We start from the raw sequence: 17,428 nt of genomic DNA, 5'->3' as shown, positions 1-17,428 counted from the left end.
ATCAGGACCTTGTGGGATGTCAACTTAGAGTAGGGATTTGATCATCAGCTGGGTCAGTCATAACCAATATATGACTCATAGTCTCATTCACATTGAGTTTGAGCATTTAAGGCATGGGCTGCAATTCCTCATGGAACTAACTTTATAAACCTTGGAAGAAATTCATCCACTAAATTCCACATTTATTGAGCCCTGTGTTTCAGGGACTGTGCAATAACTTGAGGATACATATTATCTCATTTAGTCCCAAGTAGCCTTTACATACTTGGGATTAAATGAGACAGTATGTAATACCAAATACTTTACAGCTACATGTGACTAAACGAGATAGCATGTAAAATCCCAAATAGTAGGTTGGTAAAGTGAGGCCTAAAGAATTTGAATGACCTGCTGTCAGCCTACTCAGCACTAACAGTGAGCTGATAGTACCTGGTGTCTGTGTACCCAGGAATTTTTTGGGCAGGTCTGTGTTGAACATTGCAGCGTGTTGTACATATTGATTAGGCATCTTCTGTGCTCTTCAGCCTTTGCCTATCTAGGCATCCCTCCTGCTCTGCACAGCTCCATGAAGCAGGTGGGACACACTGTTTTACCTATTTGCAGTCTGCAGAGGTTGACTTGCTTCCCTCAGCTCACAGAGGTAGCATCACAGGACTCAGGTTCATCTGATTTGTAAGTTGATGGCCTCACTGTTTACAAGAGCAAAGACATGGAATCAACCTATGCCCATCAGTGCTAGACTGCATAAGGAAAATGTGGTACATATACACCATGGAATACTATGTAGTGATAAAAAGAACAAGATTATGTCATTTGCAGGAACATGGATAGAACTGGAGACCATTATCCTTAGCAAACTAATGCGGAAACAGAAAATCAAATACTGCATGTTCTCACTTATAAGTGGGACCTAAAGATGAGAATTCATGAATACAAAGAAAGAGACAACAGACACTGGGGCCTACTGGAGGGTGGGGAGTGGGAGGAGGGAGAGGATTAGGAAAAATATCTATTGGGTACTAGGCCTGGGTGATGAAATAATCAGTACAAGTAACCCCTGTGACACAGTTTACCTTCATAATAAACCTGTACATGTACCCCTGAACCCAAAATAAAAGTTAAAAAACATTGTTGGTCTCATCGATTCCCTTGAGAAAGGCTCTGGAAGTAACAGCTACCACTAGTTAAAAAGCTGTAAGGAAGACCAAAGCATCCAAACACGACATCACCTCTTTGTTTTTGTCTGTCTCTTAATTATTCGGAAATGGGATTGCTGTGTGACAGACATCCAAATATTGTCTACAGTAGAATTCAGAGACAGAAGCAAACACATAAATCAGCCATTTGGTGAGATGCTATTTGTCACTTTCAAAATTAGAGTCCAGATTTTCACTGCATTTTCATCCAACTCTGGTGAACTTTTCCCGAGATGTTATGTACTATGGAATTTCCACTGATAGTATTACTGTTCTGTGATAGATCCAGCTCCAGTATGTTTTATTAAAAAAAAAAAAGCCATGTGATGTATTCTGTTCAACTGACAAGTGAAATGGATAATTATTTTCTGATGCAAATGGTATGAATAACCCCCATATTCCTTAGAAACACATTTGTGTATTTTGATTTGAAGAACACTCTAAAGGCACCCTCCTTGCAACACCTAGTGAAATGTTTTCCGTGCCTGGAGGATCATTTAACATACTGTCCATTGCTGTGCAGCATTCTTTTATTGTCACAGGAGCAGCAATTTATGTAGGGATAGTCATATTATCCATGTTGAGACAAATTGAGGTGGCAACCCTTTAAAAGTTGACTCCAGGCTCAATGGGATAGTAACTCAAATGTAGTCTCAGCTTTTTAAATGGGCTGCAGGATGAAGAGGATACGCTCTCAGGCATGCAGTGGCTTACTGGAAAGTCAGGATAATTGCATCAACACTTTTAATTATGAATGAAGTCTTCAAGAGACTAGCACTACAGCATGTACTTGAAATGGACCATCTTGTATAGTTTTTTACAAGGAAACTGAGATTCAGAGCAGTGAAGTATATAGCCTAAATATACATGCACTTGACTAGACCAGAGAGAATTCCTGTCCAAACTCTACACTCTTCGTTTGATGATGTTCCTTTGTGACCTGATAAATATCCACATCATGATGCCAGACTGATCTGGATACATGCTTCCATTTTCCTCACACTGGAAAACTTTTAGAGCTCCATGCATGTCCCCTTAAGAAAAAGTGACAATTTCCTTAAACATTTGAGAAAAAGTGTTTTGTGAGTACCCATATATTGATAGCCAGTCTGGTAAACGATAGCAAAACTGAGAGGTGTCTTTACAACTCTTGAACATCTGTTTGTTCATTCAACACAGACTTGTTGAGTGTTTTCTAAACGTCAGACATTGTTCATGGTGATAGGATGTACAGCAGAAAATAAGACAAGTGATGCCCACTAGGCGTGGTGACTCAAGCCTGTAATCTCAACACTTTGAAAGGTCGGGCGGGGGTGGGGGGAGTGGAGGGGGGAGGATCCCTTGAGGCCAGCCTGGACAACATAGGGAGACCTGATGTCTCCAAAAAATCCAACGAATTAGCTGGATATAATGGTGCATGCCTGTAGTCCCAGCTACTCAGGAGGCTGAGGTGGGAGGATGGGTTGAGCTCAGGGTTTGGAGGCTGCAGCGAGCTATGATAGTACCACTGCATTGCAGCTTGGGCAATGTAGGAAGACACCATCTCTTAAAAAAAAAAAATTAAGACAAGTGATATTTTTGCTGTCGTCTACTATGTGAAGACGGCACTATACACATTCCTATACAAATGAATAGGAATTTCATAGAGAGATGTTGTGGATTGCATAGAAGAGCCAGCAAGATGTTGTGGATTGCTTAGAAGAGCCAGTTTTATGTGGTCATCGTGTGGCTTCATTTTTCTTGTCTGCTTTCTTCCTCCTTTAGGCTGGGTTGGAGTTTTCATAAAGAATTGTCCCTGGAGGTGCTGGATGGTCACAGCTTCCTTGGAGCATTGCACTTGCTGGAATCCAGTTTCAGGATTAAGGGAGGACTGCCTCTGGTGACGGGCTGCCAGGAAAGTGCTGTGCTTGTTCTTAACCTCGGGCTCTGTCTATAATCAATCTGAGACTCTCTCCCAGGTCTTCTGCTCCCTGGAAAGCTCTCTCTCTCTGCAGGCTCGCCTCTGGACTTTGTCTCTTTGGAGCCACATCACTGGGACACCTGCGGATGTGGATGCGGATTTGAACCATGTCGCGGCCCCAGGGACTGCTATGGCTTCCTTTGTTATTCACCCCGGTCTGCATCATGTTAAACTCCAGTGTCCTCCTGTGGATAACTGCTCTTGCCATCAAGTTCACTCTCATTGACAGCCAAGCACAGTATCCAGTTGTGAACACAAATTATGGCAAAGTACGGGGCCTAAGAACACCGTTACCCAATGAGATCTTGGGTCCAGTGGAGCAGTACTTAGGCGTTCCCTATGCCTCACCCCCCACTGGAGAGAGGCGGTTTCAGCCCCCAGAGCCCCCATCCTCCTGGACTGGCATCCGAAATGCAACTCAGTTTGCTGCTGTGTGCCCCCAGCACCTGGATGAGAGATCCTTACTGCATGACATGCTGCCCATCTGGTTTACCGCCAATTTGGATACATTGATGACCTATGTTCAAGATCAAAATGAAGACTGCCTTTACTTAAACATCTATGTGCCCACAGAAGATGGTGAGTACCTCATTGAAACAGAAAACAACACCCTCTTGTACAGTGTATGAAGAGATTTGCCAGTAAGGTTTTATAATATCTCATTCATGATCCTTTCTATAACCTGTTTATTTTATTTTAATTAATTTTTCATATTCATAATGCAATTCTTGCAACAACTTACCACGTGTTCCACTTTTATATATTGGGCCATCTACTGGATAGACAAAACTGTAAATAATGACTTTAATTATTTTCATATTTTGACTTCTTAACGTTTTATAATGCTTATTTGCAGATGAAAATAAATATGAGCATATAATGTTGCATGTTATACCTGAATCATCTGTAAAGGAATAAGTCTATAGAAAAGAACAGAATTTTAAGTAGACTGTTATGCTCCGGTTAGCAAACTGAAAGATAGTGAAAATGTTTTTTTCTGCCTTAATGACTTAAGATATTAGCACCTTTTTAAAGTTTTCTTTTCTTTCTTTTTCTTTTTTTTTTTTTTTTGAGATGAAGTTTTGCTCTTGTTGCCCAAGTTGGAGTGCAATGGCGTGATCTCGGCTCACTGCAACCTCCGCCTCCCAGGTTCAAGAGATTCTCCTGTCCCAGCCTCCCGAGTAGCTGGGATTACAGGCGCGTGCCAGCACGCCTGGCTATTTTTTGTATTTTTAATAGAGATGGAGTTTCACCATGTTAGCCAGGCTGGTCTTGACCTGCTGACCTTAGGTGATCTGCCCACCTTGGCCTCCCAAAGTGCTCAGATTACAGGCATGAGCCACTGCACCTGGCCTTGAGTTTTCAAAGAAAAACTTGATTTTTAAATATACAAGCAAGGGATAGTTCATACAATGGTTGGATTTCATTGCTTAGAATCCATTTTCTTAATGTAAATTTAGATCTTGTTTTCTTCCAATATTTGCTGCAATCAAATGACAAAATATAATCAGATCATTAGCTACATTAGAGATGAATGTATCTGTATTTTTAAAAATTTCCTTTATTTCTATAAAACAACAATGAAAGTCTGTAGACACAATAACATTTAATATATTAACCTAATTTTAGCAAAACATGAATAGCTTTATGTCCATAAAAGATTTCAAGTTCAGATTTCCTAGGAAGAATAACCCGACTAAAGTTACGCCACAGTGGTGTTGCATTTCCCAGTTAGCATTCCCATATGCTATTTTTAGATGAGGAGAAAGAACAACAGAGAATAAAATATAAGTGGAAAGAAAGGAAGTCATTTGTGGGAATGATAGACTTATCTAATGTAGAAACTAGAGTGTGTCCTTTGTATAAAGTTCTTTGTGGGAAGTGTGATAAATTTCTTTTATGGATAATTTTTTTCCTCTCTTCTTCTTTTTTTTTTTTAAACTTCAATTCCTGCAAACATTTTTCAGTAAGATTTCGCTGAAAATATTAAATAAACAAGTACATTAATTCAGTGATCTCCAAAATTGTATTGCATCTATCAGATTACTCTTTCTTCATGTTAATGCCAAATAGTCTAAGTAGAGTGTCATGAAAAACCAGACCAGGGTTGTGTGTCATTGAGATTACAAATTGTCATTAAGACTACAAAGAACAGCCCAGAGAAAGAAATTAAAGGACTGTGCTTCATTATATTAGTGGTTTCTGGCATATTGCCCTTGTCGTTATGGTGACAGACCTCACAATTATCTCATAAAGTCCAGGTCTGAATGTGATTCAAGGAGTTAAACTGACATTTGGACGCTGTACTTTCATGGGGTGTTCTGAGCTGTCTCTGTGCCTAACAGTCCCGCTTTGTACGTGTGTGTGAGATGAATAAGAGCTCTCAAAAGCAATTAGGGTTCTCATCTGAGAAGCCACCTGGGTCGAGGTCTTTCTCATAATGAACTATTCAAACAAAAACTAAAAAGGAAGTAAGACAAAAATAGTGAGAACCCCCCCTGCCCAAACAGGACAAAGGATTAAAATTGCTTTCATAATACTTTGGATATGCTAGAGTCTAGGAGCTGGTGATATTATAGAGCTAGCCTTGGCAACAATGAATGCACTTCAGATAGAATGTCTTCTCACATAGGATGTTGGACAGAATGAGACCACCCATGAAAAAAACTCAGTAGCCTCCCTGACTGTAGAGCATTACATGTACAATTATGTGAATGGAGACCACAAACAGTGTGGCCATTTCATTGTGATTCAGTACTGAATTGTAACTTGGGGAATAGAAATATGTGAAAAATGCCATTCAGTGGAAGAGTAATCCAAACTTCATAATAAACCTATTTCTACTTGTTTAGTTCTTTAGGCTTTTTGAAGCAATATGTGTATGTGATCTTAACAAGGGAATCAGAAATGTAATAGTGACTGAAAAGGTAGAATCAGTCTCCCCAGGATGTATAAACTTCAGAATTTTGCTGGTAAGAGTTCAAAGCTACAGCCCTGCATATTTGTACAAACCACAGGTTTTTGGGCTATTGGATTAGGAGTTTTTTTTGTTTGCTTGCTTGTTTTCTTAACTCTATCAACCTAAGAACCAATGCAGAGCTTTAGGTATTTAATTACTGTTTATTCACTAAATTAGTGAACTCCGCATCCATAACACCACATTGAAATGTTGGCAACATGCTGATTCTCTCCAAAGGCCTTCTGTTAGGCAGTATCTCAATTCATATCAATGCTTTTACTTTTATTTACCAGGATAGATAGCAATATTATTATTTGAAATTCAGAATTCTATTCTGACCAATCTGATGAAGGCAGAAAGACAAAGCCATATTAAAAAGTAGATCTTTTTGTTACAAAAAACTTTTTTTGTACTTTGTTACAAGTAAACAAACAAACAAAAAATCTACTTTTTTTGTTTAGCTTTGTCTTTGTTACAAAAAAAATCTTTTTTGGTTACAAAAAAATTTCTGTACTTTGTTACAAGTAAACAAAAAAATCTACTTTTTTTGTTTAGCTTTGTCTTTTGTCTTTCTGCCTTGATCAGATTGGCTCAAATTTCTGTTTCTACTTTCTTTTTTTTTTTTTTTTTTTTTTTTGAGACGGAGTTTCACTCTTGTTAACCCAGGCTGGAGTGCAATGGCACGATCTCAGCTCACCGCAACCTCCGCCTCCTGGGTTCAGGCAATTCTCCTGCCTCAGCCTCCTGAGTAGCTGGGATTACAGGCACACGCCACCATGCCCAGCTAATTTTTTGTATTTTTAGTAGAGACGGGGTTTCACCATGTTGACCAGGCTGGTCTCGATCTCTTGACCTCGTGATCCACCCGCCTCGGCCTCCCAAAGTGCTGGGATTACAGGCTTGAGCCACCGCGCCCGGCCATCTACTTTCATAAAATGTGTAGGTGTATTAAAAATACAAAGTAGACATTATTTTAGAAGTATCCTTAAATTTAAGAAATAACTTGTGTGAGGAAAACTGTTAGAAATTTCTTTGTAGTACAATAGTTTAAGAAACATATTTATTTTTCTGTAGAAAGCAATACTTTTTCTAATCCCCTTTAAAATAAATCAGGTTTTGCTGAAGGTGAGTCTTTTCCTTTAAATTGTCATCAAGCTCTACTAAACTTAGGCTTGGGTCTTTATAACTATTTCCTACCTTACAGATTTCTTTATTTAAATTTTCATAGGTTATTAATTTCTCTTTGGTGTCTAGATGACAGGCTAATTAGTTAACTCGAATTGCATATTTAACCTTTCGATGGGTGCTCAAATAAGTTCAAAATCAGTCAAGCCTCTAGTAGGACACATGGGCCATTCATTGTTGACAAGGAACAGTTGGGGACTGAATCTGCATGAGTGTGTGTGTGTGTGTGTGTGTGTGTGTGTGTGTGTGTATCCGAGAGAGAGAAAGAAAGCAGAGATAGAGTGACTGAGTGACTATTTCAAGGAAGCAATGAAGAATATGGCTTGGTAGTTTGATTAAACACAAATTATGAAAGTCAAACTGAGTAGTTCAAATCTCAAGTCCACACCAGTTCATACATGAGGGGATGGCACTACAATTCGTGATTCCTCTTGGCCACCAAGGAGACTGAACACAGAAAGACGAGCTATGGAAACACTTCAGGTTTTTAGTGAGAACCCTTGATATTGTTTAGAAGTAAGGTTAAAAGTAAGGGAAAAATAAAAGACACATTTTTAAGAAGTTGCTCAGACAAGATGTCATATTAAATATAAAGTCTGAAGGAGAAGGAGCCACAAGCGAGTCCAGGGTGCCTTGGGGAATGGACAGAGCCAAGGAACCACTTCTTGAGTGACATACCCCTGTGCTTTCCCTCTGTATCCTTGGACATACATCTTAAGGTCTTTCTTTTTTTTTTTTTTTTTTTTGAGACGGAGTTTCGCTCTTGTTACCCAGGCTGGAGTGCAATGGCGTGATCTCGGCTCACCGCAACCTCTGCCTCCTGGGTTCAGGCAGTTCTCCTGCCTCAGCCTCCTGAGTAGCTGGAAAGATTTTGGGGTGAGAAGCCCTTCCATTCTTTGTCATGGGACTAAAAACACTGAGAATTAAAGAAAAATATAAATGAAAGTCATTATCGCCCAGGCACGGTGGCTCATGCCTCTAATCCCAGCACTTTGGGCGATCATGGCAGGTGGATCACTTGAGGTCAGGAATTCCTGACCAGCCCGGCCAATATGGTGAAAACCCGTCTTTACTAAAAATTACAAAAAATTAGCTGGGCATGGTGGCATGTGCCTGTAATCTCAGATACTCAGGAGGCTAAGCAGGAGAGTCACTTGAATTCAAGTGGCAGAGGGAGGTTGCAGCGAGCCAAGATCATGCCCCTGTACTCTAGCCTGGGTGACAAAGTGAGACTGTCTCTCAAAATAAATAAAGAAAAAGAAAAAGAAAAAGAAGTCATCATCATTGTATTTTCATTGTAGCATAACAGAAAATGCCATTATGATTTCTAGAAAAGTGAAATTCTGGGATTATTCTTTGCTAGCAATACAATTGGAAAAGGAAAATATTAAAAAAGAACAGATAATTGAATGCAAGGTGTCCCTATCATCTTTTCCCCTGACACTTTGAATACTGTGACTTAAGTGAGCTTGCCATGATTATTGATTGAGGACTTATTCTGTGAAAGTCTGGAGCTTTGTGATGAAATATAAACAGATGTGGCATGGACAATGATCTGCAGGAATTTGTACAATTAATTAGTAAACCTAGAGGTAGATAATAAGCCAGAGCATTCTAGTCAGGGAACAAATAAAGCTCTGTGACAGCTCAGGGACAAGCTATTTTTTGAGAAAAACTTGATGGAAGTTGTAAATGGTTGTGCTGTGCTTTGAAGAATATATGGGCTATGGAAGACATTCATCTATTAAAGCGTCTGATGAATGGAACATTTGAACACACAAATCTATGTTTGTTAAGCAGCTTGGTGCCAATCGTTGCTGTTGTTACTACCTGGGTGTTAAGTGTGGAATGGTAACAGAAGCTCTGCTTTAGCATGGGCTGTTTCTTGCAGAGCCATAACATAAAAGTTATTGTTATTGTTGTTGTTGTTGTTTTTAGAGACAGGGTCTGCCTCTGTCACCCAGGCTGAAGTGCAGTGGTGCAATCATACCTCACTGCAGCCCCAACCTTCTGGGCTCAAGAGATCCTTCTATCTTAGTTTCTTGAGTAGCTGGGACTACAGGTGCACTCCAACATACCTGGCTAATCTTTTTATTTTTTGTAGAGATGGTGTGTCACTACGTTGCTCCGGCTGGTCTTGGGCTCAAGTGATTCTCCTACCTTAGCCTTCCCAAATGCTGGAATTACCATCATAAGCCATTGCACTGAGCTCATAAACATTTTTATGTTATCCGCAGTTTCTGACTGTAGCATTCTCTAGGGTAGACAAGCTACCGAAGATGAAAGGGTGGCAGGAGAACCACAGGGAAAGGAGCTGGAAAGTTAGCTGGCTTTGCTAGTGATTTTACAAAATAATGCGTTCACTTCTCTTATAGACAACACTGGATCTAATTCAAGATATAATTTACGACATGGTTTTCATCCTTGATTAGCCCCCATCTTTTCTGAAAATCTTACAAACTTTTTTGGCGTTCTGCATTAGTCAAGAGGTTTTGTTTCCAAATGGCAGAAAGCAACCTGGCCCCAATCTGGCTTTGAGCAAAAAAATGGAAAATTATTAGAAGGGCTGTGGGATATCTGAACTTATTGCACAAGTTGAGAAATTAGATTGGGAGAATGGCAGGGATGCAGCTGGAAGCAGTTAATCCAAGGACATTACCAATCTTCGGGTCTGGTTCTTTGCTTCTTTCTGGAAATAGGCTTGCTTTAAATGGCAGTAAGAGGGTTCTCTGCAGTTTTTGTTAGTTGCATTTTGTTTTTCTCAGTACCACCAGTGAGGGACAGAGTTCCATAATTCAATACTAAAAAGCCCAGGGCAGGGTTTTAATTGGCCTAGTTGACTCAGGAGTAAGAAGAGATAAAACTGGGCTGTTCTTGGGTATACCAGTTGGCAGGGGGCGAAGGACAGTTCTCACCAGAGGATGTCTGGAATGAGCAGGCACTACTTCACTTCACTGTCCAAAATATTTTTGAGCATCGATAATATGCCAGGCATGCCTTAGAGGCTGAGATTGCAAGAGATACAAGCATTCCCAATTTTGAGAGGTAGGTACTTGTAGGCAGAAGAGTCATGGTCCCTGAGAGGCATGCAAGTTCCCCCCACCCGACACCATTCCTGGAACCTGGAAGTAGGTTACCAGGCATGGCACCTGACTTCTTCAATGCTCTGCCTCAAGTAATGACTTCAAATGGCAAAGGGGAATTAAGGTAGCAAATGGAATCATGTTGGCTAATCAGCAGACCTTCCAATAGGGAGAATCTATCCTGGATTATCTGGTTGAGCACAGTATATTAACAGAGACCCTCCAAGGTGGATGCAGAAGGCCCAAGAGGAGATCAGAGTTGGTGTAAAGCAGAACGAGAAAGAGATACCCAGACATTGCTGGCTTTGAGTATGAGAGAGCCAGGAGAAAGGAATACAGACGGCAGCCTCTAGAAGCCAGAAAAGACGGGGAAATTGATTCTTCCTTAGAGCTTCCAGAAAGGAGACTGACAGCCCTGCTGATAACTTGATTCTAGCCCCATGGAAGAAACTCTGACCTTAGAACTGGAAAAGAATAAATGTGTACTGTTCCAACCTTACTAAGTTTGTGGAGATTTGTCACAGTGGTAGTAGAAAACTAAGGAAGAGTTTTATCATCCTTTAATATTTTCTGAAATTCATAATGAAGTTACTCTGAAAACAAAGTTCAGAGTCGCTGAAGTTGTTTGTTTCGAGCCTTCTGACCTCTCCATTCTGGGATTCTACTTCCTAGAATTGCTAGTCGAAAACAGTCTTCGGCACTTAGAGCTTTCTACCTCGCTCTGCGTGCCAAGGAGACCACATCGATTCTTGTTTTAGGGCAGATGTTTTTCAGATTTTTTAAAAAATTTCTTTTTTAAAAATTTGAGAGATAGGTACCCTGTCTCTGAGTGGGGTCTTGCACTGTGGCCTAGGCTGTAGTGCAGTGGCACAGTTATAGCTCACTGCAGCTCCAAAATTCTGGGCATAAGTGATCTTCCAACCTCAGCTTCCTGAGTATCTGGAACTCAGGCTGAGACTACTATATTGAGGTTCAGAGAAGAAGCATGTCCAGGTGTCTGCAAATTAGAAAATGGTGGTAGATTTTTAAAAAAAGAGACAATGAAAAAAATCCTCTATTAGATTTACATTACAACTTTCAGGCACAATGACTGGCTAATTTTTAATTTTTTTTTCAAAGAGCTAGAGTCTTCCTATTTTTCTCAGGCTGGTCTGGAATGCTAGACTCAAGTGATCCTCCTGTCTCAGACTCCAGAGTTCTGGGATTACAGGTGTGAGCCACCATGCCCAGTGACATTTTGCAAATTTGACATTTTCTATCATGTTAATATTGCCTCATGGCAAATTGTCCTAAATGGCATATTCAAAAGATAATACTGTTTTGACACAGAAAGGTACTAAAAGGTCATTAAAATTTTTTTCAGGCAGCTATAACAGATTTCCAGAGTAGATGGCTTTGAATGACATATAACAAAATACCCGAATTGTTCTTTCCTCATCTGTCTTCATAGAGTTTCACTCAAGAGGGTGGCTGTACCTTTATATGTCTTATTTTCCTACTTACAAACACTGCTGACAAAATCCTCTGGGCTCCCCAGTCCTTCTGGCTATACCTTAAGCTGTGGTCTCTTCTGGGCAAAGTGGTTCTCTGACCTTTTCAGGGTACACCTTGTTTACTCCTCCAGCCAAAACTTGTTAGCTGGAGTTGGAATGCCAGTTTATCCCCTTAGCAGATCAGTCATTACGGGCAAGTGACTCAGCTTGCATGGGCCACAGTGTCCTTGTGTCTAAAATAGAGGTGGCTGAGAGGTTTAAGGTTTTAATCCATATAAAGTGCTTAGTAGTCAGCACATACAAGCGCCCTATAATCTGATGTTAGTGTAACATCGTTAATAACAGAACAGAGAACCCCAAAATTTCAGCAAAGTTGCATGTGCATAGTGAGTCTGCTATGTATATTAATCCAGGCATAATAAATTTTGGTCATCTGTGACATAACTATTGTAGTAGTGCAGAGGTAATCTTAAGAAGTAAGACTAACAGCCCATCATTTCTGGCGGTTTCTAGTGTGGTTTTAATAAAAGGGAATTTTGGAAGGAACAAGATTTTGAAAACCAGCCAACTATTATCATTCTGTTGTATTCCTAACTTTAGTCCTTTTGAGCCTGTGTTGTCAAAAGGATTTTGAGCGTATGTGAATTCGCGAAATTAATCACCAGGAAAGGATTAGAATTAACTTTTTGGAAAAGTCCCTTAAACCGTCAAAAGGCAGTAACACTACACTTTGTGTGTGAGATTAAAGAGAAATTAATTTTATTTCTCTCATCTAGATACACAAAGTCCAACTGTATGGATATAGTCACAAAATAATAGGTGAAAAAGGAAAACTATGTTAATACAGTGAGACAGATGTTTTAACCAATCCACATCAACAGGCAACTAGGTGAAAATAATTAAATTACTCCAGTTTTCATCTGTTAGTTGGATGTTTGACATTGTGTAGATATAGCTTATAGGTAAAGATAATTATGAAACATTATTAAATAAATACTTCCCTGACACAGATTAATTGAAAAGTATTTAGTAGTTTTTGTAAGCAGAGTTAAACTGGAGTGGATTTGTGATAGCATGTGTCTCTCCCCCAGCTCAAAAAGCTTTCAACAATTTGAATACTGAGTAATAATCTTATTGAGGGTTTAGAAATTACACGTTTGGAATAATACTATTTGGTAGTATGAATTATGCCTATTTGAATAATTAAGAAATAGCTTTTTCTACCAAAGACCATTTCCCTTATGTACACAATCTTCCAGTACATGAATTTTAATTCAATTCAATTTGCAATTTAGATTCTTGTCGTAATTTGAACAAATACAGATTACCTAGAATATATTAAAAATCAAATTTTCACATAGTGCATATTATAAGAAATTTTTCTAGAAGTTGTCAGAGATAGAAACTTTAGGTACCACTAGTCCACTGGAATATTTGACCATTTAAAACAATTAGCTCATTATTTGTAGTGTCTTACTTCATAAGATGTTGTAGTCTTATTTGTTGTCAATTAATATTGCTTGTTTGGACACCGTTATTTTTCATATTTTAGCCAAGCTCTTTATTTTTATTATTTATTTTTTAATTTTATTTTTATGTTTGAGACATTCTGGTTGTGTCACTCAGGCTGGAGTGCAGTGGTGCAATCTCCACTCACCACAGCCTCCACCTCCCAGGTTCAAGTGATTCTCCTGTCTCAGCCTCCAGAGTACCTGGGACTATAGGTGCCCACTATCACACCTGGCTAATTTTTGTATTTTTTAGTAGAGATGTTGGCCATTCTGGTCTCAAACTCCTGACCTCAGGTGATCCACCTGCCTCGGCCACCCAAAGTGCTGGGCTCACAGGCATGAGTCACCACACCCAACCTAGCCAAGTCATTTAACCTTTTAAATATTTAGTGTCCTCAGCTATTTAAAATAAGAGTAATTTGATTGTAGATCCTATGAATTTTTTTAGAATTATAATGATTTGGGAGTAAGCAACTATATAAGAAATAATTATAAAATCGAAAAGATTAGTGCATATTAGGACTTTAATGTCATGTTAATTGAATGTTAATCCCATGACTTTATCTTTCACTGAAAGATTCTTTGCCTGAATGGGGTATTGGAAGCCATTGTTGAGAGTAGGTCCAAACATCCTAGACTGTTTTTTGGTTCTCCTAAACTAGGCTGTTTTCATAATGAGTTAGTGATCATCCTGTCTTTATGTTTAAGCATCCCTTTCCTTGGTACAATTATAACCAAACTGCAGTGAAAACAAACAGATATCAAGAAGTTGTGAGGTACAGATTTGAGAACCACAGAGAGTTTGTGAGATCAAAAACATCCACTCTCAATAAATAAATAAATAAGACCTACCTAAATCACACAGTCAGCTTAAAGGCAAAGGATCCAGAGGGTAAGACTCCAAAAGAGTGATCTATTCATGGAATAGCAACTGATAAAATAAAACAAAGAGGAGACAGTGTAGTCTCCATCTTATTATTTCAATCTAATATTCTACATCGAGGTTCGGAGAAGCATGTCCAAGTTTCCAAAAATTAGAAAGTAGTGGCTTGTTCCTGTAATCCTAGCACTTTGGGAGGTCTAGGTGGGTGGATTGCTTGAGCCCAGGAGTTTAGACTAGCCTGGGTAACAATGAAAAAACCCTATCCCTACCAGAAAAAAAACGTTAGCTGGGCATGGTGGCACTGGCCTGTAGTCCCAGCTACTTGAGGGGCTGAGGCGGGAATATCGCTTGAGCCTGGGAGATCAAGGCTGTGGTGAGCCGAGATCACAGCGTTGCAGTCCAGCCTGGGTGGCATAGTGAGACCCTGGATCTAAAAAATAAAAGAGCAACATTTCCTTGTTAGAGTTTATATATCTGATGATGGCTTTTCATGGTGAAGGTAGGTGTTGGTCTGTGATGTGGTATGTGTGTGTGTGTGTGTGTGTGTGTGTGTGTGTGTGTGTGTGTGAATGGTGCTGAAGGAAAGCCCATAGGAGAAATACCCACAAGTTAGTTAAGATCAAATATGTTAAAATTTTCTGGGAAATACCAAGTTATAAAACATCTGAACTATATCCTCTTCCCCTCTGAAACCCCAAACATACCGAAGTCTCTTTCAAGCCAGACATCTCTTGGTCTACTATGCATGTTGTCTGCAAGATCCTCAAGTTTGCCTCAGGGAAAGTGGCTGTTGCCATCAGAAAGAAAGAATGCAGCAGGTACTGATTTATCTCAGGCAAGGAGCTCTTCTGGACGGTTTCAACTAGATATAAAAATTGTAGGTTCTTGAACACTCCTTTTCTTTTTCCTTAAAATGGATGTCTTTAGCTACATTCTATTCTCTTCTCTGTCTCTTATGACATAATCAGTCATTCACTCAAGAAGGAACATCTAATATTCAGCTACCATCCCATTTGCCTGTCACATATGGACTTTAGCCTCCAGTCAGACCAATAACTCTACTGATCTCCTAATCCCAGTCTACACTCTTTGGGTATTTTCTTCTCTTTTCCATTCCTTATTTGCTTTAGAGACATTTTAGGTAACTCATTTAAAAATTATTAATAAATAAATCATTATTTACAGTTAGCATATACAAGGCCTTAGGTGAGTCTAAGTGGGTATCTGGAGAGATCTAACCCTGCTGCTGGGAAAGTGAGTGGGAAAGCCCCATTGATATGTGACCCAACTAAACCAACGTTTCATAAAAAGCACAAAGTCTTCAGTGACTGCTTTAGGATTTCAGGGAAAAGAAAATGGAGGTAAATCTGAAAGTCGATGTTTTCTGTGGAGGACCCTTTATAGAAAGGTTTTCATCCAGTCTTGAGATGAATATGCAGAGTGGAAACAAACACACACTGGTTGAACAGTGAGGAAATGCTGTCTACAGTTCCTAAAACTTAGGCTCTTGTTTATTGCTTCTTTAGCTGCACAGAGACATAAAAGATGCAAAACTGGGGAGAAGGGAGAGATAAAATTATGAAAAAACCAGAGGAGGGTGCAATGATGTTGTAATTTAACATGCCAAGTACTTACTTGGGTATTTTTTACGTTGTTACATTGTGACATTGGAGGATTCATAAATAGAATTCCATCCAAATGAATTCTAATGCATATTTTTTTTCTTAGCAGACTATACAGTAAAGTTAAATTAAAGAACTTGAGGTCCCAGTCTTACCAAATTCAAATATACTTTTTATCACCTGCTCTTTAAATCATTAATGCAAAAGCTTTCAGGCTCCCCCAAATTTCTAATCTAGTAACGTACTTTCATAATTTTATACTGAAAATGTACTAATCCAGATAACTAATATGAAATATTATTTTGCATGTTTCTAAAATGTTTAAATTTAAAAATAAAGAAGAAACCCTTAGAGAAGTAACTGCAGCTTTCCCAATAATATTAAAATGTTAACAAATTATTTCATTTTGAGCTAAAATCAGATAATGATGAGAACATATTTCACTATGGCACATTCTATAAGGATCTTTCCATTTAATAATTTTTTTTGCTTTAGTTTAGAGGAGGGAATTTTGGTGTATTGAATATTGTACTGGAAATTTACCTGGATGTAAATGATAGAATGAACTTACACTTTAATCACAGAATGATAACATCTTCCAAGGAGAAGGAGCTTTTGGGGTCCTTTAACCAAAACTCCTTTACCATACAGTATTTCCCTGTTCATTAACCTTTCAGCACTTTAAATTTTACAAGTCTGCCCTCTTCAGTAGATGGTAAACCCTTTGAAGACCCAGAACATTTCTGAGATAAAAGAATGAATTGTATACTTGAATGCATAGAACAAATGAATGAACCTGTAGTGCCTGGCCATCCAGCTTTTTTTTTTTTTTTTTTCCAACCTGACCATTAGAGACGTTTGCAGCTTTTTCACTTCATTATCAGAAAGGGTTGGTGATGTTTACCTGAGCACCTTCTACAAACAGAACTGAAGAAATTTTGAATGTTTTCCTTCCTCTCCTAATATATAGCTTTGGAAGTCTTAGAAAACATGTTATTCTGTTCCTTCCAGGTAGTCTTTTGCAAGCATCCTCCTCAGTGTTTTTGCAAGCATCCTCCTCAGCATTTATTGTCATGCATCACGTTATATGTTATGAATACACCCAGAGTTTATGTGAAATTTTTTTTTTGGAAAACTCTTGTCTTATATATAGTGAGCTGGAAGTCATATGTTTTTATAATATTATTAAAGTAATATATTTTATAATATGCTTTAGAAATTAAAAGAAAATAGGTTACCTCCACTTTCTATGACAAACTGTCAGCATATAGCAAGGCAAAGCCATTTGTTGCTGAAGCTGTTTTTCCCACTGAATGCTGAATGCACAACAATTACCAGCCAAGCCAGAGCCTGTTTACTGCATGTTTCCCTGAAATGCCAAGCCCCTTAGGTGTTACACGGAGGGAAGGCAGCATACAAGTGTGATAGAACGGCCAATAAACCAAGTGGTTTATAGTTGAGAAACTACATAAACTTATAAACTTATTGAGAAAGCAGCTGGTTGTCTGTTTTTAAATGCAGTGGGCTATAATTTGA

The 17,428-nt window shown here is 38.9% G+C and overlaps 1 protein-coding gene across 4 annotated transcripts in view; it reads left to right on the top strand.

The window, feature by feature from the left end:
- NLGN4X (neuroligin 4 X-linked) overlaps positions 1-17,428 on the top strand; it is a 342,980-nt gene that overhangs the window by 82,487 nt on the left and 243,065 nt on the right. For all 4 annotated transcript variants that reach the window (XM_074391996.1, XM_074391999.1, XM_074391997.1 and 1 more), the window contains exon 2: positions 2,961-3,735. In XM_074391996.1, the coding sequence (XP_074248097.1) occupies positions 3,264-3,735 (472 nt within the window). In that variant the 5' untranslated portion in view covers positions 2,961-3,263. The remainder of the gene's footprint in view (positions 1-2,960; positions 3,736-17,428) is intronic.

Source organism: Saimiri boliviensis, chromosome X, assembly GCF_048565385.1.
Source record: "Saimiri boliviensis isolate mSaiBol1 chromosome X, mSaiBol1.pri, whole genome shotgun sequence".
Classification (NCBI taxonomy): Eukaryota; Metazoa; Chordata; class Mammalia; order Primates; family Cebidae; genus Saimiri; species Saimiri boliviensis.
Note: the sequence above shows the minus strand (reverse complement) of the source record. Positions and strands in the feature narration are given on the sequence as shown.